Source organism: Sarcophilus harrisii, chromosome 5 (assembly GCF_902635505.1).
Source record: "Sarcophilus harrisii chromosome 5, mSarHar1.11, whole genome shotgun sequence".
Lineage (NCBI taxonomy): Eukaryota > Metazoa > Chordata > Mammalia > Dasyuromorphia > Dasyuridae > Sarcophilus > Sarcophilus harrisii.
In genome coordinates, this window is record NC_045430.1 from 278,679,853 (window position 1) to 278,706,910 (window position 27,058).

Genomic DNA, 27,058 nt, shown 5'->3' on the forward strand with positions numbered 1-27,058 from the left:
GTCCCCGGTATGATTGCCAATTCCAAAGAAAAACAAGAGACATAGTTGTGAATTACTTTCTGAAAGCAGTCAGGGAAGCAGTTCTATGGGTAGACATAATTCTATGTGAAGAATCTGAAGACTACTGAATAGAAGATAAGTTACAACATCAGGAAAGCTGGGAACTGGGTATTGCTCATTTCCACCATCTCTGGGAAGAGGCAGTTCCCTCCCCAAACTTTTTAAATGTTTTATAGATTCTCTTAAAAGACACTTTCATTTCATTTTCATATTCCAGTAACACACACATATGTCTTCTGGCAAACACTCAATAGGCTCCTCCCTTCTTTATAGATTAGTAGCATCAACGAATACAAGCCATTATATCATCATGTCCAAAAAACATTTGACTCATTAGGTATCTAATCCTCCCTCAAACCCAACTTACTGTCAAGGTAGGAAATAAGCAAAAATCATTGAATTCAAGATCAGTCAGTGCAATAATTGGAGTTCTGTAGTCTGTCAATGTAGTTCCCCTTACATGACTATGAAAGAATAAATGAATATGCATTTATTAGTAGCTAAGCTAGTAGAAAACATTGAAAGAGAAGGCAATATCTGTCTCCTAGGAGTTCACATTCAAATAAGGAGAGACAGAATATACATAGGGAATTCAGCTTCAAGTCACAAGGGTCCCATGGTCCTTACAGGGAAAAGATAAATAGTTGGCAATGTAACCTTTTTCATGTTCTCTCCACTGATAAAAACATATTTATATCTTCTGTGTGAACCATTTGAAAGGGCCAAGAATATTCCTGGTAAGAAATGTGCTGTTTGGGAAAAAATGATAAATGCTGGATGGGGTGTGGGAAAACTGGGACACTGATACATTATCGGTGAAGTGGTGAACTGATCCAACCATTCTGGAGAGTAATTTGGAATTATGATCAATGGGCTATCCAACTGTGCATAGGCTTTGTTCCAGAAGTGCCTCTATTGGACCTGTATCACAAAGAGATCATAAAAAAGGGAAAAGAACCCACATGTGCAAAAATATTTGTAACATCCATTTTTGTAGTGGCAAAGAACTGAAAACTGAGAGGATGCCCATCAATCGGACAATGGTTGAATAAGTTACTATGTGAATGTTATAGAATATTGTTTTCTATAAGAAATGATCAGCAGGATGATTTCAAAAAGGTCTGGAGAGATTTACATGAATTGATGATGAGTGAAGTAAGATGAGAGAACCAAGAGAACATTGTACACAGCAAGATCATGTGATGATCACCTCAGATGGATGTGGCTCTTCTCAACAATGAAGTGATTCAGTCCAATTCCAAAAAAACTTGTGATGAAGAGAGCCATCCACATCCTCAAACAAGACTGTGGAGACTGAATGTGGATCACAACATAGTATTTTCACCCTTTTTTTTGTTGTTTGCTTGCTTTTTTTTTCTTTCTCATTTCATTCTTTTTTTATCTGATTTTTCTTGTGCAGCAAGATAATTATAAAAATATGTTTAGAAGAATTACAGATTTTAACATATATTAGATTACCTCCCATTTAGGGGAGGGAGTGGGGGAGAAAGTAAGGAGAAAAAAAATAGAAAAAAGATTTTACAAGGGTGAATATTGAAAACTCTCTTTGCATGTTTTTTGGGGGAAAAAGCTATTAGAAAAGAAATGTGCTGTTTGGATTGTCATTATTTGTGGTCATTGTATAAATTGTTCTGTTGACTTCACTCAGCATCAGATGATCAAAGTTTTCCTAATTTCCTTGAATTCTTCACATTCATCATTTCAAAAAATATTTAGCTACTTTCATATACTACAGTTTATTACCTATTCCCTATACCAGAAATAACCTGACTCATTATCTCCCCCTCTTAGAATTTCTAGTTTCCTTCAAGGCACAGCTCACCTACTATCCAATCCTTTTCCTTATACCCCATGGTGTGAGTGTCTCTCCCGCAAAATCATTTATTTTATATGTATTTATTATTTGTGCACATGATGTCTCTGGTAATGGAATGGAAACCATTGAAAAAAGGAATAGCATCTCTTTTTAAACTTCATATTCTCAGTGCCTTGTACAGTTTCTGACCCAGAGTAGTTGTTTAGTAAATACATATTGATTTATTGAGTAAAGATAGCTAATCCATCATATATTTTGTGAAGCGAGCACATCTGGGACCATCATGGAAACTCCCAGCTCTTTTAAACTCGATTCTTAAGAAAAATATAAGCATGGCTCATGGAAATAGGGACATAAAACAAAACTTAGAAGACTTCTGTCGGGTAGAACAACAGACTGGAGTAGTTCCTTATTAGAAGGTCAAGAATCTCCCTATGATTATGAATCTATGTGGCCGTTTTATAGATTTGTATATTTAAGCATGTTTAAGATGGCAGGATTTTTTTAAAGTTACACAAGGCAAAAAAGAAAAGGAGAGGATGAGAAGAGAGGAGAGAAAAAGAGAAGAGAGCAGAGGAAAATACATAAATATGCCAGATTGACTTTGGAAGCAGAAAAATGAAGTACTCCCATTAGGTCAGATTTAAACCCTGAGATCTTGTAGTCCCTTTCAGTAATTAATGATTCAACTGAACATTTTGAAATATGGGCAAAAAGCAAAAATAAAATGGAAACCCATATGGTTTCCTAGCTTATTTTTGCATTTAGGTGTGATGTGAATTAATATAAAAATATGTTCTGGACCACCCACAAGTCTTCCAGTAAATAGTAGTTCTTTTATATGCCTTGTGACCTATTTATTCTATAGGGTAACTTTAACATAACACATTGTAACGACCTGGGCTCAAAGAGCAAATCCAGAAGGTGGGTGGGGTTGAAGTGAGACTTGCCACTGGCATCTGGTACCTTTTTGAACTGTGGCTTCAATCCACTTATGCCCTTGACAGGAGAAGGCTTCCATTTGGCAAAATTTCTTGCTGTGGATCCCCTTTATAACTCAAGAATAAAGAACACCCAGTTCTCTAAGACATCAAGAAGTCAGAAGTGGAGCAGTGGATTGTGGGAGATGCCACAAGACAGGAGTTTTTTACCATACTGCTCTCAGCACAATTTTAATATTATGACAATCAGGGGTAGGAAATATCAAATCTCTTAAGGCACTTGCTTATTAGTTGGATGCTGCTTTGAGAGATTTCCTCCAAAAGAACAAAAGTGCTACATGTCATCAAGAACTAGAGGTAATGAGTATTATCATTAATTTGCTTTCAACATCATCAAGTTTTTGGAGTCAAGCACAAATAAATAAATAAGAAATCTAAAGAGGTGCCTTTTGGGCAATAGCAAAAGAACTTACTCTATAAAAGGGTTGTTTTATATATTCTTGATGGCATTTCCCTTCCCTAATAGTGGCTATTCTTCCTAAAGAGAATGCAACTCCATTGGGCTGGCCACATTGTTTGGAATACCAAACATACACTTGCCTAAAAGACTATTTTATGGAGAACTCACACATGGCAAATGCTCACAAGGTGGTCAGAAAAAGGGATACAAGGACACTCTCAAGGTCTCTCTTAAGAACTCTGGAACTGATTTGCCACATGGGAGACACTGGCATAGGACTGCCCAGAGGGATATACCCTCATCAGAGAAGTTTCTGTTCTCTATGAACAAAGCAGAATCAAATTAGCTCCGAAGAAATGTGAGAGGTACAAATTTAGAGAGTACATCCCAAGTGTTTAATCCCAAGTGGATTATTTGTGTCTGACTTGTGGAAGTGCATTCTGAAATAATATTGGTCTAATCAGCCACGGCCAGATCCACTAACTTGACTCTAACATAGTGAGGTCATTTTGTTCCTCTGAGATCAAAGTTCAATAACCAACCATTAGTTTAACAGAGCGATCCTTGACTACTAGAAGGACAATCTTAATCCTTGTTTTTCTATTAAGTTATAATAAATGTTTATTTTTTATAAAGGACTTTCATTCCTGGATTTTCATCAGTGGAGAGTTTTGCTGATGGACACCGGCATCATAGCTTATCTTCTTAGAGAGTTAAGAGACATACCAGAGTCACACAGGTCATAATGGTTAGGAACCCGAACCCAGGGCTTACTAACTCCAAGACAGGTCAGGGTTATCATGTTGAACTTTACAAGGTGTTAAACCTCACACATTTATTAAATATGCAAAATTATGTTTGTTTGTTTGTTTTTCTTTAATTGCTCAGAATAATCCTTAGGAACATGTGCCTGGTGGAGTCAAGCCAGTTCATTTACAAAGATGTGTGAGTGAGCTAAGATGTGTATTTATCATTTTTTTCTTTTGTCCTAAAAGACACAATGTCACCAATTGGAAGGGAAAGCCATACCATGAAAAGGGAGTCAGCTCCACCCACAGGCACTGATGGTACTCCAATCTCAGAGGTGAGTGACAGTTCTGCTGGCTTTTGCCATCAGTGTCACCAAAAAGGTAAAGATGTCATCTGTCATCTCTTTACACTTCTTGTTGATGCATAGTTATTTCAGTTATGTGTGACTTTTTAAACTCCCTTTGGGGTTTTCTTAGCAAAGATACTAGAAGGGTTTGCCATTCCCTTCTTTAGGTCATTTTACAGATGAGGAAACTGAGGCAAATGTTATTTATTCACTTGTGTCCATTGATTAAATGTAATGTAAGTCAGAAAGGCAAAAGAGAAAGAGGGCAGGCCTTGGGGTCTCCTCCTGTACAAGTTGCTAAGCTTCTCAGCATCCCCTCATAATCGTTGAAGATATAGTTAAGTTATAGGTGCTACTCTACATTGGAGGGGGTTTGTATTTCAGGAGTTTTGTATTCAGATAAAATCATAAATCCAACCCTTCTGCCCTCCTACAAAATGCATATAAATGTCTAAAGCATTCTTGTTCGGAGTATGAATATTGGAAAAAAGAAAACAGGAATGAGAGAGCCTTGAACTCAGCAAGGAAAAGGAGAGAAAGAAAGAAAGCAGTAATTCTACCCATAGAAAGATCATGTAGGCCCTTGATCAACTTACTTGCCCCAAAGTGCTCTGGGATGAGGGCACAGACTAAAAACAAATAGTTAATTGCCTTCCTTTCTCTTTTATTTCATTTGTTCTGTCTTCCCAACATTACTTAGTTGCACAAACTCTTGCATTTTATTAAAATGTTAAATGTTATTTTTAAGTCAACTTTACCTCAGCACAAATTTGAGTCTCTATTGAGTTTGAATTTTTTTTCTGCCTAGATTAATTCCTGCCTCAGTTTACATTCTGCTTCCGATTCGCTCATGTGGGCGAATGGACTACCCACCTGAACGCCGCAAGGTACTCCACATCTCCCATGGGGGGGTCCAGGCCACCTGTCCAGGCAATATTCACATTATATCCCTCTCCAAGGCCACTTCCAACCTGGGAAAAGGAAAAACGCCACACTGGGTCACAGGGCGGGGGCACGGGAAGTAAGCGGAAAGAGCACCAAACAAACCCAGGCGAGCTTTTGAAACAAACATCAAACAACCCATCAAATTGGCGGCCCCCGCTTGAAAAGTCATGTTCTGGGTTCTACCACTTGTTCCTGGTCAGACCACGGTCTCCTGGGAGAGCTCAGTAATCTCATGTAATTTAAAGCACTGGCAAAGGACTAGAAAATTAGGGGTAATCACGCCATGCAATTATGTGCAAGATACAAATAAAAACGGGACTCTGAAGAAAATAAACTTAACCTCATTTGGGGCTCCACTCCCGGGGAAGAAGTTGCCTTCATCATAGCGATGGAGGGAAATGTACAGGATGCTGGGGTCAGCGTAAAAAGCCTGCTGGGTACCGTTCCCATGGTGGACATCCTAGAGGGAGCAAACAGATGCAGTCTTGTCCCGCTCACTGTGGAGACAGTTTCTGATGCCTGCTCCCCCTCCCTCCAGCCCCGACCCCACACTCCTTCGCTTTTTCTTTCTTCCTTCCCTGACTGAATCCCTCTTTTTTTTTTTCTTTCTGCTTCCACTGCCACCCCCTCAACTTCCTGGACTTTTGGGCAAATTACTCTTTAATGCACTCATTTTTTAAACTGGCTTCTAAAAATCAGGAAACCACAGCAAGCATGCCCTAGAGACTTCAGATGAGCAGTCATTGAGAAATCCCAGTCCTTTTGTACAATTAGATATTTATACACCGGCCCTTTGTAGTCCTTGCCCCAGTGATGGAATCTAGCATCCTGTTTTATGGGGGGAGTTTATGACTTATTAACTGCCAACAGTTCATAACCCCTCTGGCTTAATTAACCGGCCTCATTGGCCTCCGAAGAAAGACGAATGTTGGAGCTGCAAACTCACATTCTGCAGAAGGAGCTAGGCTTGGAGAGCCTTTCCCACTCTTCTTGACAGAGCACTGAGCCTGAATGGATTCCCTGATTTGCCAAGTTCCACCGCCGAGGTCAAAGGCTCTGCAACCAGCTGAGTAAATTGGCCTTCTTGAAGCATTCAGTTCAGTGAGCAGTCCCTCAGCAGTTAGATTCACTTCAAAAGAGATGCCAGATGCAGAAAGGACTTCATACTTCATGTTCGTAAAATTGTGACGGCAAGGGTGGAAGACCCAGAAGCATGAGCTCATTAGCTATTAACTCAGTTGGCCCAAAGCAGGCAGAGAGCACGGGGGGATTCACACACATCGGGGAGAGAGCTCAGGCCATCTACAGAAATCCAACATTATATGATTGCCTTAAAAGTCTTGACCTATCTCCTAGCCTCCAACTCCCACCAGAAAAGAAAAAAAAAAAGAAAAAGAAAGTTGTTTTTTAATACTTTGCCATTAGCCACATAATGGAAGAAAAGAAATACTCGGGCACTGGAGGCATCTGTAGATAATTCAAAGTTTTCAACCACCCCCCTTTCTTTCCTCCGATTGTTTCATTTTAGAGCACAAGGTTCCATGCATGTGGGAATTATGAGGGAAAAGGGACGAATCTGTTGTGTAGAGGCGAAGAAAAATCAACAGTTGTTTGGTCAACTTCTGTTCTAGAAGGCTGGAAGGGCTAGAGAAAGATCATGGAGAGACTGAACCCTCATTTTTCACACCTAAAAAAGTTCTGGCCACTTTGGGGGTGGGGGTTAGTTAACTAGGTTGTGCCTTTGTGAGCAATGGATGTGCTGGCACCTGGGGAGGTTTCTCACTCTGGTATAATAAAGCACTAGGGAGAAATCAAAGGAAAAGAATGTCTCTCTCTCTTTCTCTCTGTCTCTCTGTCTCTCTGTGTGTGTTTTCTTTATCTGTCTCTGTCTCTGTGACTCTGTCTGTCTCTGCCTCTCTTTCTGCCTATCTCTGCATGTGCCTCTCTGTTTCTATCTGCTTCTTTCTCTGTCTCTTTCCTTTCCATATCTCTGTCTCTCTCTCCCTGACTCTGTGTGTGTCTTGCTGTCTGTCTCTGTCTCTCTCCATCTGTCTCATTTAACTCTGTTTCTGTCTCTGAATGCCTGTCTGTCTGTCTCCCTTTCTCTGTCTCTCTGTCTCTCTCTCTCTCTCTGTTTCTTTCTTTCTCTCTCTCTCTCTCTCTCTCTCTCTCTGTCTCTCTCTCTCGACCTTTATGATCACTATTTTACAACTAAGGAAAATGAGATAAATACAGGTTAAGAGAAATTTCATAGCTCTTAAATGTCCTTGAGATTCAGGTCTTTCTGACTCCAGGTCCAGAGTATATTCTATATAGTCGTTCTATATATTAGAGAGAAAGAGATACCTACATATCTCTATTTCTACTATATCTAACTCTATCTATCTATCTATCTATCTATCTATCTATCTATCTATATCTTGGCAAGGCAATTGGGCTTAAGTGACTTGCCTAGGGTCATACAGCTAGTAAGTGTTAAATGGCTGAGATGGATCTGAACTCGGGTCCTCCTGACTCCAGAGTGATGCTCTATCCACTGTCATATAGTTGCCTCTATCTTTAATGAGACAAATATATATCATGTTGTGGCTGTCGTCTGCATTGGTAGAGAAAGCACAGTCATGAGAACAAGGAGTATAGAAAATGTGGATAAATAAAATAATTCAATAAACTTTTTCAAGGACCTTATAATTGCTTGGCACTTCACTAAACTTTGGAGATGCAAAGACAAAGAAAGGACCCCCTGTCCTCAAGGAACTTCCAATCTATTCAGTAAAGCACGATGCTCAAACACATCTATTCAATATTTTAACTTTTATAAGATGATTTGTGAATAACATCTCCTTTGAGCTTTCCAACAATCCTTAGCTGTAGATACAGAGGGCATTATTATGTTTACTTTATAGCTGCTCAGAGAGGACTAACTGATCAACCCAAAGGGCGAGAGCTCCGATCTCTGCAATGCTGAATCTGCCACTTTCTCTACCACAGTGTGAATGGAAGCAGCTGATTTATATTTCTTAAGTCTTTTGGTTATATTATTTCAATTCCTCCTTCTATCAATCTCATCAGTAAGGCATGAGCTAAATACATCCTAAAGCCACTATATTTCAGGTGAGGAAATTAATACAATGGTTCAGAATCATACATTGAGGGAAAAAAATACTAGGTCCACATGAGATAGCTTAGAGTAAAAAAATGAACAGAGACATTCACTCCTGTCTTACTTCAATCAACTCCTTTGACTTCTCCAGATCTGTTTGTCCTGTAAAATGGGAGCTTTGGACTAGAGATTGTCTAATAGATTTTCATGTCCCTCGTGGATTAAACTCTTTCATCCTCTGTTCCTTTGATGAGTTACTGGCAAAGCCAATCTCAAAGCCAGGCCCCTAATGATTAGGAAGGCCCTGCTATTTTTATACCCTACACCCATGGTCTCCCTCCATTCACCTCAGAGAAAAATCAGACCTGAGTACATGTACCCAACATTGCCCATGGTATGGGATAAGAAAGTAGCATCACATTAGTTTTTGTACCAGGTCTTCAAATCGTGTTTGGAATTTTTATCTAATATTTAAAAAATTATTTAATTGTTTTAATTTAAAAAATATTATTTAAATTATTTATTTAAAATATTTTATTTAAAAAATGCTGGCCCCAGGGCACACTCATGTCTCAAGGAACCTTTGAGGTGTCCCATCACAACATTCCACTGATCGTGTGTGTTCATTCCTGCATATGATCTGAGAAGGAAGGAGAGAAGGGACCAGAAAACTATCAACTTTAGTGTCAAGGACCCAAGAATCTGTGGAAAGAATATGTCTGGGGATTTGTTTGCTTTTTATGCTTTTTTTCCCTAGAAATCTTGGGAAAAGACAAGCCGAATAATGGAGATTCTCTTTGTATTCTTCTAATGCAGTGACATCGTGACTCAGAGTTGTAGGAAAAATTTTGTTTCAGCTTCAAATTCATCCAGATTTTATTAATTAAATGTTAACATGACTTTTTTTTAAAAGAGCAGGCACAGAGAAAAATATATCTCTTTTTAAGAGCTCTGTTTAAAATGAGAAGACCTGGATTGTGTCTCTTTCTGTTAAAAACAGTAACCACAATAATAAGCATGACTGCAACAACAACAACTACTAGAAATACTACTAGTACTAGTACTACAACTGCTGCTGCTGCTACAACTACTACTACCAGTGCTATTAATACTCTTACTTGTGTGACCCCAAGTAAGTCACTAATTCTTTCCAGGACAGTTTCCTCAATGACTTAGATGACTGGAGGTGTATTGTGGTCTAGCAGAAAATGGACTAGCTTTGGTTTCAGAGGACCTGGGTTCAAAATCTGTTATTAGCTATGTGATCTCAGGCAAGTTAGTTCAACTTTTTGTGACCTCAATTTACTTATCTGTAAAATATAAGAGAATCAGACTAAATGGTACTTATCTCTCCCAAACTGAAATTTATATTATTTCCCCTTGGAGGCATTTGCTTATTCCATCTTTTGATGTGAAAAAAGATATTCTGTTAGTTCAGCTTAATCTAATACTTTTTTCAATAGTAGGTGAACTCTTTGAAGGCAGGAACTACTTTTATAAATATCACTGCATCCTTATTACACAACAAAATACTCAGAAAACAATTATATTTCATATGGAGTACCACCCATATGTTTACAATAAATGTCTTTCTCCTCTGGACTGATGTCTAAAGATTCAAATGAACCCAGTAAATAATAATTTGATTCTGTTCAGATATCCTCAGACTATGTAGGAAATAAGAAAAAAAAGCTCCAAAGGATGCTTTTTCTATGGGTAACAGCCCCAAAATAGCATGCAGCGCAATGAAATGGTCATCAAAGAGGAGAGAATTATGGAACAAGAAGAGATCATCAGAACTATTTTGCTGTTGTTTTCCCATATTCCATTGCCACCCCTTTTTATAGTAACAAAGAATTGTAAACAAGCCCTCAGTTGGAGAATGAATGGACAAGTTGTAGTAAAGGAAAGTAATAGAATATTCCTTTGCTTTAAATTATGATAATAATGAATCCATTTAAGAATGGAACACCTTTCAAAACTTATGCAAAGTGCTCTAGTCAGGCTTACATGTTGCTCTACTCATGGTATCGATATTTTGAATCCATGCAAGACTTTATTTTATCTCTATTACTTTTTAGTTTCTCAAATTCAGTGCCAAATTTTATTATCTAGATATAAATATTTTTGAATCTGGACCACTATCATCGCCATTCATAATAATATTACTAGAAGCTATATAGCAGCTGCTATGTGCAAGGTATTCTGCTAAGGGCTTTATAAACCCAATGTTATTTGATTCTTACACACACACACACACACACACACACACACACACACACACAGAACAGCAACAAAAATCTAAAAGGTAGATTCCATTATGATCAGTTTTACAGCTAAAGAAATTGAGATAAATAAAGGTTAAGGGAAATTTCATAACTGATAAATGTCCAAGATAAGATCTTGAGATTCAGGTCTTTCTGACTCTGGGCCCAGAGTTCTATCCATTCTACCATTTCTAGTTCATTTCCCACCTCAAATCTGTGTTATTTGGTTATTTTATAATCACACCATCTCTTATTTCATTTAAGATAACAGAATCCTTCTCACCCTTACTGACCACTCTTTGGATCTAACCATACAATCTATTCCAATTCCAAGTAACTGTACTATTGTTTACAATAAATGTCTTTCACCTCTGGACTGATGTCTAAAGATTCAAATGAATCCAGTAAATAATAGTAGTCCACCTCTCTCCATCTCACATGCAAAGATAGCATGCTAGATTTCATGAAACCATAATTTGTGGTACTTAGGCAAACTAAAGTCTCTGTATTCTCCTGATCTACCAAAGGACCAATCTTGTGTAGAAGAGAAATGATTTGTGTGGCTTGTTCTTGATGAAACCATGCTGTCTTCCTGATAGGTCAATAATTGTGACTTCTTTTCCCAGCTATTGGCAAGTCATCCTTTCAGTAAAATATTCTAAAAGTTTGACTGGAATTAAAGTCACATTTTTTAACCTATAATATACAGGTGCTACTGTCTTCCTATTTTTGAAAATCAGACCATTTTCTATTTGGCGTATCCATGGCTCCTTCTCTCACTCATTCTCTTTTTTTTTTATTATTTAATAGCCTTTTATTTACAGGATATATATATGGGTAACTTTACAGCATTAACAATTGCCAAACCTCTTGTTCCAATTTTTCACCTCTTACCCCCCCACCCCCTCCCCTAGATGGCAGGATGACCAGTAGATGTTAAATATATTAAAATATAAATTAGATACACAATAAGTATACATGACCAAAACGTTATTTTGCTGTACAAAAAGAATCAGACTCTGAAATATTGTACAATTAGCTTGTGAAGGAAATCAAAAATGCAGGTGTGCATAAATATAGGGATTGGGAATTCAATGTAATGGTTTTTAGTCCTCTCCCAGAGTTCTTTTTCTGGGCATAGCTAGTTCAGTTCATTACTGCTCCATTAGAAATGATTTTTGTTGATCTCGTTGCTCATTCTCAATGGGTCATTCAAGGTTCTGAAAATGACTTAAGAATCACTTTAGCCAGTGTTTCATGATTTCTGGGCAGTCATCCTTCCTATTTTTTCCAGATTTCCTCTTCCTCAATGAGTAGTGACATCAACAAGGACCAGTAGGAAATGTTACCTTTTTGAAAATGATAAGTGACTAAGATGTTCTATGTTTATTTTTTTCATGAGTCTCTGTTATTCTCACTACCCTGATCACTGCTCAATGTCTGACTGGTGAGAGGTGAATTCAGGCATTCATTGAGCCTTCTGACTTTTATTTTATCTCGTATTATTATTCAGTCTTTAGTTGACATCTTCTTAGCTTTGGGATACCTAATGGTGGCTGAGGCATGTAGCCTTCCCAGTATAACATCTGGACAATCTTTGGAAAGGGAGAAAGGGGATCACTAATTCACATGAATTCTTCATAAGTTCTTTCTGAGTTGGTCTCAGGAACTCTGTAATGGATGTTCAGGTTGATCCTGGCTGGTTGACTATCATCTGAGAATGGTCAGGAGTTCTACTAAGTTGTAGCTCCATGTATTCTTCTGAGGAAATGCTATTGAATCAATATTTTTCCCTATTCCAAATTGTATTATGGTGAGACTTCCCTCCTCCAATGTCCCCATGAGAGATAAAGAGAAATGAGATAACACATATGGAAATCAAAGTATGGGGTAAAAGCAAAGAATAACTTTGGGTCTCCTGAATCACATAGTATATTTCTCATTTATGATACTTATTAACTTTCTGGTTGTGTATATATATATATATATATATATATATATATATATATATACATAAAGTGAAGCAATTTTACTGTCTCCAATGAGTTAAAGAAACTTGTGAGTATCAAGAACTGGAACAGGGAAGGCAGCTGGCCCAGGACCAAGGATTTCTCCAGTTTGGGAATTTAACATTCTTAGCTGGAGCTTATCTTTAGAGCTGCCTAGACTTATTATTTTGCAAGTATTTTATCTTGAGAAATTTAGGTGCTATGGGGTAATTGTCCTCATAGCCAAGGCACAAGCTAGACCTAATAAAAATCATTAGATGGGACAGAAGGTAACACCCTTTGGATGTCCATGGGAATGACAAAGTATTGGAGCAAGCAAGATGAGCCAGTGGGAAATGACTAACAAGTGCTGTGAAATCTCTGCCATGAAGAAACAGAAATCTGACTTCTATTCTTGAACTAGGCATATACTGGATTATGATGATTAATGCCATTGAGAGATATATGTGTGTGTGAGAGCTATGTATATATATATATGTATATTACATACATATATGTATAATACATATAGGTATATTCACATATGCACATAGTATATCTTTCTATGTATGTGTATATAAACCTGGGAAAATGTGATTTATTTGAAGTCAGAAAATCTGAGTTAAAATCCTTTCTCTACATGTACTACCATTGTGATCTTGGAGGAGTCATTTAAGCTCTAAGTAACTCAGTTTCCCTACTTGTAAAAAGGGAAGGATGGATGGGATGTCTGTGTTCCCTTCTATTTCTAGCATTAGGAAATATGAAATGTGAAGATGAAGGTAAAAGCTCTGATGAGCCATCTTGTATCCTTGTTAAAGAAACATCTGGGGAAGGATAAGAAAGAAACTAAATCTATGATGTTTTGACAATGAAAATGGGGAGATGGGAACCTTAATGAATATGAAATCTTGGATTTCTAGGAGGAATTTTCACCTTCTGTGAAACAGTATGATTTCCCATAGCTATTAACTAGATGCACGTGGATCAGTAAAGGACTGAGATGAGGAGTATTCAGAGAGGTAAGGGATTTTTTCTTGACTGGGGAGGGAAAAAGTACATTTATTAAACTAGGTGAATCAGTACTTCAAAAATGATAGACTATATCCAAATGGTAAAATATAAGGCATTAAAAGGAAGACCCCACAATCTGGGTCCTTTTTTTTCCTGGAGCTTAAGCATACAATAGAATAAGTGATTGGAAAGAATGAAAAACATGACAATAACAACTAAAAAAAAACCCTCCAAATTTCAGCTGAAAAAATGCTTCAAAATTAAAGAGATGACAAAGTCAGCCTTGGGTTTGAGAATCCTGTGGTGGCCCATGTCATCTAATGACAGAATGCTACAAACTTTGTTTGGCAAGGGAAGCACTAGCAGACTCATTCTTTTTCACTATCCATTTTCTTGCTCCCCCATACCCCTGGGCAACCATTAACCAAACCACACTCTTTTATAATATTTATGTTCATCTTCTGAAAATTATTCCTCAATTATAAAGTCAAAGATGGTGGCCAATCACTGATGAGCTCATAGGATGTTATTTTCTGTGTTTCTAATGCTTAAATAAGGGTGCCTTTGGGATGGGGATGGGGAAAGAAGAAATTAGGCCGAGTTCCCCATCTTAAATGCAAAATGCCAAGGCCAACAGGAGGAGCTCAGCTTCTCGGAGTTTGGAAGTGATAGAACACAAACATTCCAAACAGCAATCAACTGGAAAGAGTAATGGAGATCTTAGAGAATTTGGGTTTGTTGAATCTCAAGACAAAGGCTGAGAGATCATTTATGCTCCCATACTCTCTATGGCTCTTGCCACAATGTGCCTTCTATAGCCAAACCCAAAGGGTATCCTTGTAGGCTCTCACACATGATGTTCCATCTCACATCTCTGACTTTGAACTGACTGAACCTCATGGCTATAATATTCTCATTTTATTTCCTTTAAAATACAGAAATCAGGTCTCACTTTTTCCTTGAAAGGTTTTCCTTATTCCAGTGGCCCCCTCAAAAATTCTGTCTTGCATTTATTTTGTAAAACTCTGCCTTTATTTACTTGTATATATTCTGTCTTCCCCAATGGCATTGAAGATGCCAAAAGAGAGATTGTCCATAGCTTGGGATGTTAGGACAGAAAAGAAGGTCATGACACAAGTGTGAGTCAGTCTCACAAAGTGAATAAGCTGTGATTAAAAACACAACTCAAAAAAAACCTAGGAAGATGAGTTGCAGAAATAGCCTATCACCGCTCCCTTCCAGCTAATCATCTTAGAGATTCTAGAGCTGGAAGAGACCTTAGCCATTATCAAGAGTGCCAAAGGTAAGTGGAATCTTCTAGGAAAAGAATTGAACAAACTTTATAGATCATAGAAATTAATTTTGTCTGAACCACCATCACCTTTTGAATTTCTCCATGGTCTTGAGAAGGATCAGAATCAGAATTCAAGTTCCCACTAAAGCTGCAAAATGGAAGTATCTCCCTCTGAAAGTATGGAACATATGAGCAAGCTAATATTTTTCAAGGAAAAGATATATCTCTCAGCTAATGTCTTGTTAAGGTTGAAAGAGCAAGGTTTCTCCTGGGTTGAATAACTGGCACCCTTTTCTTCCTTGCAAACTTGTAGAATAGATCTGTCAGCCAAGGAGAAGGGATGTCTCCAGGACACGTGGCACTTTCAAAATTCCTCCCCAGCAGCTGGAAGAAACAGATTGTTCCCTCAAAATAGCCCCTGCAGCTGCACTGTTTAGGATAACGCTGGAGTGTATGTGGGCCAGCAGTTTCCAAGGCAGTTCATTTGAATACAACTTGGGGTATTTAGGCAGTCTGTAAAAGATACTTCCAATCTATGCCTGATGGGAAAATTATGTTCTCAGATGGGAATGAGGAAAAAATTCAGGTTCTCTATAGGATTCCCACCAGAGCTCCTTGGTATATTCATTTTATAAATTGTATCAAATCTCTTTTCATCTTCCTCCTCCACCAGGACCATTTCTCTCCTCCCATTAACTGATAGCTAAAATAAAGCAGGGGTGGGGGGGATCACAAATACGCCTCTTATGTATGAAAAACACAGTCATAAACTAAGTCAAGTTTAAATGAGTAGCTGTCAAGTTCAGCCTATATTTCAAGCTTTCTGCATCTGGATATCATGCATTCCTCTATCAAAGGCGCCTCTGAGCAATGATTGATTACGTCCGTCTTAAACGTGAAAAGATCTAGAAGGACTCTGCAAAATCCACTCTCCACTGCAGTCAAGAACTCCAAGATGTTCAGGTCTAACAAACAAGAACTGGGGATTTGGAATCGCTAGTCTTCTAAGTATTCTTCCGTCCTTTCTTATCATTTACATCACGTCTATATGTAGATGTATATAAAAATACATATATTTGTATGTGTGCATATGTGCTAAATGTGCTTATAGATTATATATATATATATATATATATATATATATACATACACATGCACACATATACTTGCATACATATACAATCACATAAATAAATAAATATGTGTTTCTGCTATAGTGAGGCTGTGAGAGGGAAAGAAATTCCGTATAACCCCACATTCTAGCACATTGTTGAAACTTAATCTTTTAATAAAAACAGCCACCATGGCAACACAGCAATTATGTTGTATCTTTAAAAACTTCAACAAGTTTACTGTGTTTTTATTGAGTGAATGGGGGAGGGAGATAAAACTTGGAATTTTTTTTAATGTGCACAGGAAAACAAATACAAACTTCCTCATCTCCTTTTTTTTTTCCTTTTAATGGTATCCCATGGCATTTGCCAACCGTTTTCATTAAAAGCGAGCTCTGGGCTGCAGTGGAATAGAAGAATGTCAGTAAAATATCAATGAAAAAGTGAGCAGAATATGGTCTCATTGCCATTTTGTTGAACAGGTGAAGCATACTGTGTTTATTATGCATATGTAATTATATGTGATATATACATACATACATATAGTTTAAAATCTGTCCTACCAAAGAACTGAAATTTATTTTCCTTAATATACCTTTCTCTTAAATTACAATTATATATATATATATATATATATATATACACACACACATATTTTATGATAAATTTGTGCCTCTCAACACAACAAATTTATATGTTTCTTTGCATGTTTTTTTTATTAATTCATAGTTTCCTATCTTTTTTCCATTTTTTCTCTTGTCTTTCCTTCTCATCCTTTCCTTTCTTTTCCTCTTTTTTCCTTGTTTTTTTCTTTCCTTCCTTCATCTCCTCTTCCTTTTTCTTTTATTCTTTCTTGCTCATTATATTTCTTGTCTTATTTCTTTATTTATTTCTTTCCTTCTTATCTTTCTCATGTCTTTCTTTCCTTCTTTCTCTCTCACGTTTCCTTTATCTTTTATTGTTCCTTTGTTTTGTTTCTTTTCCTTTTCATTCTTTCTGTTTTCTTTATTTTCTCTTTTTTGTTTCTCCTTTTTATTTTCTTTTAAAAATGGTTCATTTTATTTTTTCCTTCCATTTATTTCTCTCTTTATTTGTTCTTTTTATCTTACATTTCCTTTTATACTTTCACTTTTTTTCTTTTATTCTTCCCTTTTATGTTTTTTGGTTTTTCCTATTCATTATTTCTCTTTTTTTCTTTCTTGGCTTTATTATTCTTTTTTCTTTTCTCTCAAATTTTTTTCTTTGCATTCTTCTTTTTTCTATTTTCTTTTATTCCATTTTCTTATCTTCTTTGTTTTCTTTTCCTTTTTTTCTTCTCTTCCTTTTTCTCTGTATCTCATTCTTTTCTTTTCCTCTTCTCTTTACTCCTCCTTGTTTTTCTTCTTTCCTTTCAATTTCTCTCTCTCCCCCTTTCTCCTTCTCTCCCTCTTCCCATCTTAATTCATTCTCTCTTTCAATTTCTGTTCTGTTTGCTTAACTGAACCAAAGTGCTAGATGGTAAGGCCATGACTTTCCAATAAGATTTAATTATGAGTGCAGATATGAACAAGATTTAGACTATTAAGCCGTGCACTTCAAAAAAACCCTTTAACATATTTTGTCTTTAAATCTTTTATCACCTGCAAAAATTAATTAAGTGCAGATGCCCTGGGTTAGGGTTTGATGCCAGGGTTCATTTCCTGTCTATGCTTTGTCAGACAACCTATTACACCTCTCTCCTGAACTGTCGGCCCAGCCGGCATGGGCCTCATAAATCACCCTCCCGCTCTCCTTGGGCCCGTGCACCGAGCTGGTCCTTTTTGGGGGAGGCAAAGCTCCAATCCCTTATTCATGCACACACTCTGGACAACATGCCAAATGTCACCCGCATTTAAACAAACCATTTGTTAAGCAAATTATAACTGCATTGTGCAAGAATGCATCCTATTAGAACGGAGGCCCAGCCCAGTGCTGCTGACTTGTAATCATCCCGCTTTCCTGCAGGGAGACATCCCACCCTGGCATCTGAGCCTGCAGAATGACAAGCGGGTTTGTTTGAATGATCCCAGTGTTACACAACAAGCCCAGGGATCCCAGGCAGGGGAAGTGGCCAATTTGGTAACCACAGCAACAGCATTCTTTCCAGCCCATCCGACTCGTTAAGGCCTCTAGTCTATGGGGGAAAGTAAACTCAGGTTCTGTTGGGTTATTTTAACACTGGAAGTATCAATTCATTTAAGGACCATAAAAAGGCTGCCCCGAGCTGTGGCTTCTTCTCATTAAACCTCTGTTAATGCTGTGAAAGTGAAAGCTTCAAGTTTATGGTTTCAGAATGTCCAGGCTGGATTTAATGAGTTTCCATGTTGGTTTGGGAGTCCACGCACTCTTGGATTATTTAGAAGGCAAGACAGCTGGACATGGAAAAACAAACCCACTCCCCGGTACCCAGGAGAATAAGAAGACGGAGCTCATCCAGGATACCTACCAGGTCTACGATCAATATCTTGCCTACATTGAGCTGCTCTCGCAAGTATTTGGCAGTAATTGCCACCGAATTAAAAAAGCAGAACCCCCTGCAGAATAGAGAAGAACAGAGAAATCAGAAAGCACATCAGCCAGGAAAAAAAAACATTATAAATAATGTTCAGGGCATTTCTCAAAATGCTATATGATCTCTGAAGCCATAAATCTGCTTCTGGGAGGACCTCGCGAGCCTTTGCAGGCATCTGCTAACAATTAGAGGGTTGCAGAGCCGTGCACAGTGCAGGTGACTGCCAGTAACCCCAGTGCTCCAGGATGGCCGGTCTTCCCTGGTACTTACATGGCTGTTGACTCTTCAGCATGATGGCCTGGGGGCCTTACAACAGCAAACCCATTCTGTAAAACAAGATAGGTTTTCAATTATCAGATAGGGAAAGAAAAAAAAAAAGAATTCTCGTCTCTTCGTGTAATACGGAGCAGCCAGCAAACAGGATTGGAACCTATTAGAGGCTTCTGAGCTTGCCCCCATTAGCCTTTCATAGAATTAGCAGAAATAAAATATCTGATTAAAGCTGCGTATATCATATCTCAAAGAGAAGGCTCGAGTGGAGCCTGGAAGGAACTGGATGATTTCTGGGGGTTGAGACCAGTTGGTCAATGGGCACCCTGGTCACCGGACTAACAAAATTCACTTAGGAATAAAACTTTATATCTCATTATATCTGGGTCCTGAATTCTTCTTGGAAGGAAGGGAGAGAAGAAATCATTCTTGATGGAAGATGGAGTTCCAGAAGCGTTATCACATTGTGAGCCACATTGAAAAAAAGATTCCCACACAATGAAAATTTAATTTCCAATCCCAGTGTCAGCAAAATGACAAACCTCTGTGTGTATGTGCGTGTGTATGTGCACATGTGTGTGCGCATACACACACATACACACAAGACTATCCTGAAGGGGATAAAAAAGGGGGAAAAAAAGGACAATGGGAAGGCCATATTTTTTCCAGTCTATAAATTTAGCTTGGAAGTCGGCCAAAGCTTGCAAGTTTATTGGATTCTCTAAGTCAATTTCTAACTCATGTTCTGGAATTTTATAAAGAATTCCTGTGCAGAACAGCAATCAGATCTAACTATGATCAAGGAATTCCTGAACCTCTAAGTTGGTTGTAATGCATCATAGAAAAATGAAGTAACTCCTCAACAAACCCAGGATCTATAAATCCTTATAAAACCATGATGTGGAGAAATGGAGGGTCCGTTCACTTGAAGTAATCATTTCTCAGGAGGTTCACACTACCTTTCACTTAACTATGACTTGAGAAGCAAGTTAATAATAAAAAGTGTATTTTTCCCTTTTTTATGGGCAGTGGGTGGATAGGTGGGCTGTCCCTGACCTGTGATTTCATGAGTGTACAGTACTCCCAAGGGAAACTTCCTCCAAGAAAATAACTTGATAACTCATCTGAAACTTGTAATCTTAGAGAATCCTTGGGTCATTAGGAGGTTAAGTTCTTTGCCTTTGCTCCACAGAACAGATGTATCAGAGATAGTTAGTCAGCTCAGTCTTCTTAATCTGAAGGCTTAAAACCTCTAATAAGGGCATCTTAATCTAGGGTTTATGATCTTTGTTTTGATTTTACTCTTTTAATATCTCTACTTCAGTATCATTGGTTTCTTCCATTCTCATGTATTAATTTTTCACATTTAAAAATATCATTATGGAAAGGGCTTCTGTAAGTTTTATTCGATGCCAAAGGGATCAGTGACACAAAAAATCACTAAACTCCTCAGGTCCAACTATACAATAATTTAAGTCAAGCTGATGAACCATCCTAACCAGGGAGTTTATTTCCAAGTTTTTCTTATGAAACATGCCAAGGGTTTAAAACAGATTCATTTCATCAATCACATCATATTAATTAGCATCTAATGTACTTATCCCTTCATTTGGATGCTAACATGCATAATATTTTCTGAACCTTGACAGAAATAGGGCAATTTATCAATTCTGATAACTTCTTGTTCTTTAAGTTGTTCCCTGTCAGCACAGCACTGGGTATCACAGCTCAGAAGAGAACTATTTGAGACATGGTCATCATGTCATCATGGCTGGCATCAGAATTGCTCTGATGATAATAATAGCACCCATGAAGTAACAAGTCCAGATATAATTAATTTTGTGAAATGGTCTGTAAACACCAAAGCAGCTCAAGGAGGGAGATCATTATGGACTAGAGTTTTTGGAAAGGTTTCACAAGGCAGGTGAAAAGGTAATTATGAAAGGAGGGTAAGATTACAGCAATGAGAGAAGAAGGGAAAATGAATTAACAACAGCAAAGAAAAGAGTCAGGAAATCAAATGGTATCTGTGTGAAATATCAAGCTTTATAGGTTTGGAAAGTTTCCTCTAAAGGGTGATGGAGAATAAGAATCAATAGGTAGGACAAGTTCTTCTATAAAGATTCTTAGAAGCCAGAGAATTCAGTTTACTTCCTTTGACTGCAAAAAATTGTCAAAAAAGGGACTTGCTTCATCTATGCTTCTATCTCCTTTGTTATCCCCTAAAATGTATCTAGAATTTTAATTACTCTCAATCTTTTACTGAATCCACTTTAAACATTGATGTCTTTGAACAAAACTAGTTGTTTTTATTCATTAAACTCAATTCTGCTTTTAGTACTTTATATACTTTCATCCCTTAAAAAGAAAAAATATTGATGACATTTTTATACTATATTTATTTGTTGCTATGGTCCTCCTTAGCCACCCTCTCACTCCACTGTAAGGAACAAAAATGTTATGAAAAACAACCAATAAAAGGGCATTTTCTGATGAGCTATGCAAAATTCTGTCTTTGCTGAGAGGACATATTTCACTTTCAATTCTTTGAAAACTGGTAACTGTTTTTCAAGGTGTTTCCAATTGTATCACCTCCTGCAAAGAATGCCTTTCTACACCCTTGGTCTCACCCATCATCTTCAGTCTTCAATTTATTTACTGTCTTGACATGTCTATTTTATTACACTGTATATCAGGGACTGACGTGATGTTTATGGTCCTCTATATTCCTTATGTTTTAAAAATTGCTTTATGTTTGAAATTTATATGATATGTATATTCACTGTCTTTGCACTTACCAGAAAGATCAAGGAGGAAGATGTCTGATAGTTCAAGCAGTTTCGAAGATCTTCTCATCTTTTGGTTGTGATGAGTTTTTACATGAATTCAACACTTATAGAAAATGGTATTATCTTATGTCAATGGTTGTCCCATTATCCATTTCCTAATTTTTTGGTGCCAATGCCGTTAGTGAGTCAGGTGTAATTACACCAAATCTTCTTTTCTTCTTTTATCTAATTTAATATTCTCTTTCATCTTGACTCTAATAAGCCAATGATATGATTACAGATGGATAATAGATTCCAACATGACACTTCCATTGCTATTTGTTCATTTCCTATCAGTTAAGATAAAATCATTCTCCTTTTTCACTATGCTGTTTGATGGAAGTCATACCCAGTGCCCTTTGGTTCTGTTTTTTACATTACTTATAGTATGAAAAGACGAATGAATGAATGAAGCATTTATTAAGTGCTTACTGTGAGCAAAGCACTGGAGATACAAAATAGAATAGTTAAGTCCCTATTCTTAAGGAGCTCTCATCCTAACAATGGAGACAACACATATGGAAAGCTTTATCTGGAAGTCACATGGAAAGGGTTCAAGGTCCTAAGGATGCAGTAACAAAGCAGATGAGAATGCTTCATAATTAATGTCATTTCCATAGTTGAAGTCATATGATTTTCTGGTATTGCAGTATCAATTTTCTGAGGACTTTGCAAACATCAACCTTCTTATTTTTGCAATTATATTTTCCTTTATATTTTTCATTATTCTCACTTATTTCCACCTTTGTATTTAATTAATGAAGCATATGCTGATTTAATTGACAGGGGCTTACTAAGTTGTTCATAAAGTTCTTCTTCCTCTTCACCTTTGCAATTATCTCCAAAGTGTTTTCTTGATTTATATTCTTTTTTATATCCATCTCTGAGTTGCTGACATAGGCAAAAGCAGGAATGAGGTTTATATTGATAGCCAAGAATTATCACCTAGTGGGAAGCCTATTGGTGAAGATGCCTCAAAAAAGAAACCATAGTTTGTTGGTAAGGATCAATGTGAAGCCTTTTCACTCTGTATTATCTGCCTATGCTAAGAAACACTCACATATCCTATTCCCATCTCCATAACACAATGAAATCACAATGGAGAAATTCTGGTGAGGGTCTCTAAAATGGATTGGTAAGTCTTTAGCTCCAGCTCTCCCTTATGCTTCTCTCTCCCTTTCAAGTGAATATTCTAAATATCCACTTGAGTTTTCATTTTTCATTTCAAACTCAGCATATCTGAAATCAAAATTTTCACCTGAAATCAAAAGCTCTGTATTAGAATGTCCTCAATATTACTTACAGCCTATGTAAATGAATAAGTAAAATGAATTTATTATTATTCAACTTCATGAGACAGTACTTGACCTCAAGAATGTTGTATTTCAATAAGGGAGATGATAGATAGATAAATGGGTTGCTGGTGGATGTATAGACAGACAGGGGAATGGATGTACAGATGGACAGATGGATGGATAGATAGATGATAGATAGATAGATAGATAGATCTAGGTGAAGTCACGGTATGGGAAGTGACAGAGATGGGTATGTCTTTTCCAGAGGCAGTAATTATGTTAATTCAATTACACATTTGAGAAAAAAAATGTATAAAATAAAAGTGTTTCTAATCCCAGAGAATATAGGACAAGTAACCAAGCTCCTCACAAGCATAATATCTGGTGGTACAATTTACAAAGTGAAATCGCAGCTGCAAAGTAGGAACAAAAGGTTAAGCTGAAGATGAGGGGGGAAATCATCTTGGGAGAGTTGTGAAATCAAGACACCAAACATCACATCTCAATTTCCTTATCAGACACTGTCAATCAATCAGGTTTGTGAGGACAGTCCTTGGCAAAGGACCTCAGGTCTGCATTTGTAGAGGATATAGTTCTCCTGATCACCTGTATTGTTTGTTTCCAATACTTTACATTGACACTATGTGCATTAGTGGGAAAGAATAGCTCAGGTGGTTTTTTAGGTTTTAATCCGTTTATCGAAGGAAAGAGAAATGGTGTGTAAATCATTTATGCTTTTGCTAAGAGCAAATTGAATAAACGTATTTGTTGATAGAAAATTGTAGGAAAGTAACCTTCTCATCCAATACCCCAATTCCTAAAAATTTTTAAAAAATGGTAAAGCAGCTACATCTCTAAGGAACCCACCTACTAGTGTAACTGCAGATTAGATGAGAGAGCAAGCCCAGAGAAATAGGGGCAGAAGGGAACGTAACATACACCAAGAACAAATTGCTTAACTTGTATGTGACTCAGATGACTCATGATAACATATCTACTAAGTCCTAGATGAGTTGTTCTTTTCTGGTTAAGGAAATTTCCCAAAGAAACATCACATATTTTTCATGATACACAGGCTAACTCCAAAACAGAATGTAGACTTTCGGAGAGAAAGAACTACTGAAACTCAATATTTTATCATTAATGCCCATCCAAAAGCATTGCCCATAGGATCATAGAAAGCTCTAAGGGACTCTGAAAATCATCATGTACAATCGCCTCATTTAGTAGTTCAAGAAACAAAGGTTCAAAAAGATAAAGTGATTTGCCAAAGATCACAAGTTATTATTAATAATAATATTTTGTAGCCTCGGCTATATCCATTATGCTACATGCTTTAACATTTTTCTTATATGATTCTTACAAAAATCCTAGGACGTAGGCGTTATTATCCCCATTTCGCAGATGAAGAAATTGAAGCAAACAGGTTAAATGACTTGTCCGGGGACATAAAGCTAATTAGTGTCTGAGAACCAGATTTGAATGCAGATCTTCTTGATTCTAGACTCAGAACTCTATCTGCTGTGTCAACAGCTGCCTCTATTACTTGGTAAAGATCAGAATCCGAATTTAAAACCATGTCCTCTGCTGCAGAAACCCAGTGCATTTTTCCTTTCATCACGCTTCCTGGACTGCACCAGGCTACGTGGCAGGTACTTAATAATGTGTGAATTTCATTTATTTAGTTGCATTTTTTTTAAGCCTGAAGAGGAGTTAAGTAACAACACAGATGATTCTAAGTCTAAACCCAGTGCATGAATTGGCAGTGACAAACGAGGAGAGAGTGACATTTCCAAGTCAGACTATCTATCTTAGACCTCAATGACCCAATCTTAGATCTTCAATGACCCCTCATTTAGAAGCCAAAAGAAAATGATGGAAAAGCCATTTCCTTCCTGTCCTATCATTTCTGGCTATGGATGTGACAGCTACCTCCAAAGATTAATGGAGCATACCATACAGCTGACCTAGAATCGACTACCAAAATCTTTCTTAAAGTGACTTCTTAGGTTGAAATTAGCAGTTACCTGTCCAGTCAGAAGACATTTGATAAGTGGATGAGAATGGGTCACTATCAAATTTTCTAGTATGCTTACACTCCAAGACTGTGAAACAGCCCGGATTATTAAAGAGGCAAGAAAAGTGCTGTATATTACAATTAGCATGTGAGGTGGGGACCAAGAGTAACAAAATCTTTTTGGCAAAACTCTGGGTACATAAGATCTCTTATATCATAATCACAATTAAGTAATCACAAATATTACTGGAGATAAAATCACACAAATGAAAAGCCTACCTTCCTTTATGTGTGTGTGCATGTGTGTGAATATATATTACGTATGCATGTATTTGCATCTATATCAACAGTGCAAGTTCAATTGCTTCCATATATTAATACCCATATCTGTGTGGATGTCTGCATATATTATGTGTGTGTGCATTAAATCCCTCATTAAAATATGTACTTCTTGATGATGGGGGCAGGAGAATATGTTTGCCTTTCTTTTATTCCCAAGAGCTCAGCACAGTGGCTGGCGTGTGGTAAGCCTTTTTATTGGTATTGTTGTTGTTGTTTAGTAATTTAGTCATGCCTGACTGTGACCCTGTGGACCATAGAATACCAATTATTTTTTGTAAAGCAGTTTTCTATTTCTACAAAATGCTTATTAGCTGGCTAACTGACTGACCCCCATATCAGTAATGACTTCATGTAGAAAGTGGTACTTATTAGCTAATAAGTGTCTGAAGTTGGATTTGAACTCATAAAAAGTGTCCCTGACTCCAGGTCTGGCCCTCTATTGTCACTTAGCTTCTCCCAGAAGGGCTCAGTTTCTTTCAAAACTCTATTCAAATATCATTTTCTACATTGAAAACTAATATTCATATTGGTTATGTCCAGAAAATGATGTCAAATTCTAATCACTGAATCCTTCACACTTTATGTCGAGTACCAAGTTTTATCACGAGTCCTATGAAATACTGACTTATCAATGTATTTATTCATAACTCCCAAGTCTTTCAAAGTTGTGTGTCTACAAAATATTATTGTCAATGTATAGATTATTCTTCTGGTTTTGCTCACCTCACTCTGCATCAGTCCATATGAGTCTTCCTAAGTGTCTTTGAAACCATCCCTTTCATTACATATTACAACATAATAGTATTCCACTACATCCACATAGTTCTCAGCCATTTCTCAAAGGATTGTCACGCCCTCAATTTTTTTAATTCTATGCAAGCAGCAAATAAGATGTTATAATTATTCATCTATAATTTAAAAATAATAAAAATAATGTAAAATTAATAAAAGTGATTTTACACAATTTAATACAAAATTAAATGTTTCTTATTTTGATAATATTGTTCTTGTTTTCCCTTTTTTCTTTTCCTCTTTCCCTCCTGATTTTTTTTTTTTAGTGAACTGTTTCTGTATCTAATTGTGTGTGTATGTATTGGGAGTATATTCTTATCTTCTTTGACAATTCAGATAAGAATGAAGTTCAAGTGTTTCCTGCTACCCTAACCTCTTCTTCCTTGTTTTCATAGATTTCCATTTGCTCACTGCTATTCTGTGAGACAAATGTTACCTAATCTCCCCAACTTTTCTCAACAGTAAATTTTCTTTCCAGTATTCTTTTATGATCACCAATGCATAATAGAACCAATAGAATTATATTTAATTATACTTTCTCTATGAGGGGAAGTAGAGGGATTACACATCATTCCCTAAATTTGAATATAAAATTATCTTTGTTTAGTCCCTTACTCATTCATGCTTAGTTTTTTTTTTTTTTTTAATTTCTCATGTTCCTGTGTTTGGGCTTCAAAGTTTTCAAATAGTTTTGCTCTTTTCCTTAGGAATTCTTGGAAATCCTCTATTCATTAAAGATTTTCTTTTTCCTTCTGTTTGATGTTACTATTTTTTTTCTGGGAAAGTTATTCTTGGTTTTAAGGTCATATCCTCTGCCTTCTGGAAAACCATATTCCAAGCTATCTATGTGTGACTACTATTTTTTTT

The 27,058-nt window shown here is 37.0% G+C and overlaps 1 protein-coding gene across 8 annotated transcripts in view; it reads right to left on the reverse strand.

Annotated features, from left to right (window-relative positions):
• Positions 1-27,058, reverse strand: part of HDAC9 (histone deacetylase 9) — a 673,520-nt gene that overhangs the window by 174,644 nt on the left and 471,818 nt on the right. For 7 of the 8 annotated variants that reach the window (XM_031940668.1, XM_031940665.1, XM_031940669.1 and 4 more), the window contains 4 exons: positions 18,918-18,973; positions 18,582-18,669; positions 5,680-5,799; positions 5,268-5,365 (listed from right to left, as the gene is read on the reverse strand). In XM_031940668.1, the coding sequence (XP_031796528.1) occupies positions 5,268-5,365; positions 5,680-5,799; positions 18,582-18,669; positions 18,918-18,973 (362 nt within the window). The remainder of the gene's footprint in view (positions 1-5,267; positions 5,366-5,679; positions 5,800-18,581; positions 18,670-18,917; positions 18,974-27,058) is intronic. The other variant, XM_031940667.1, reaches the window with a different exon arrangement.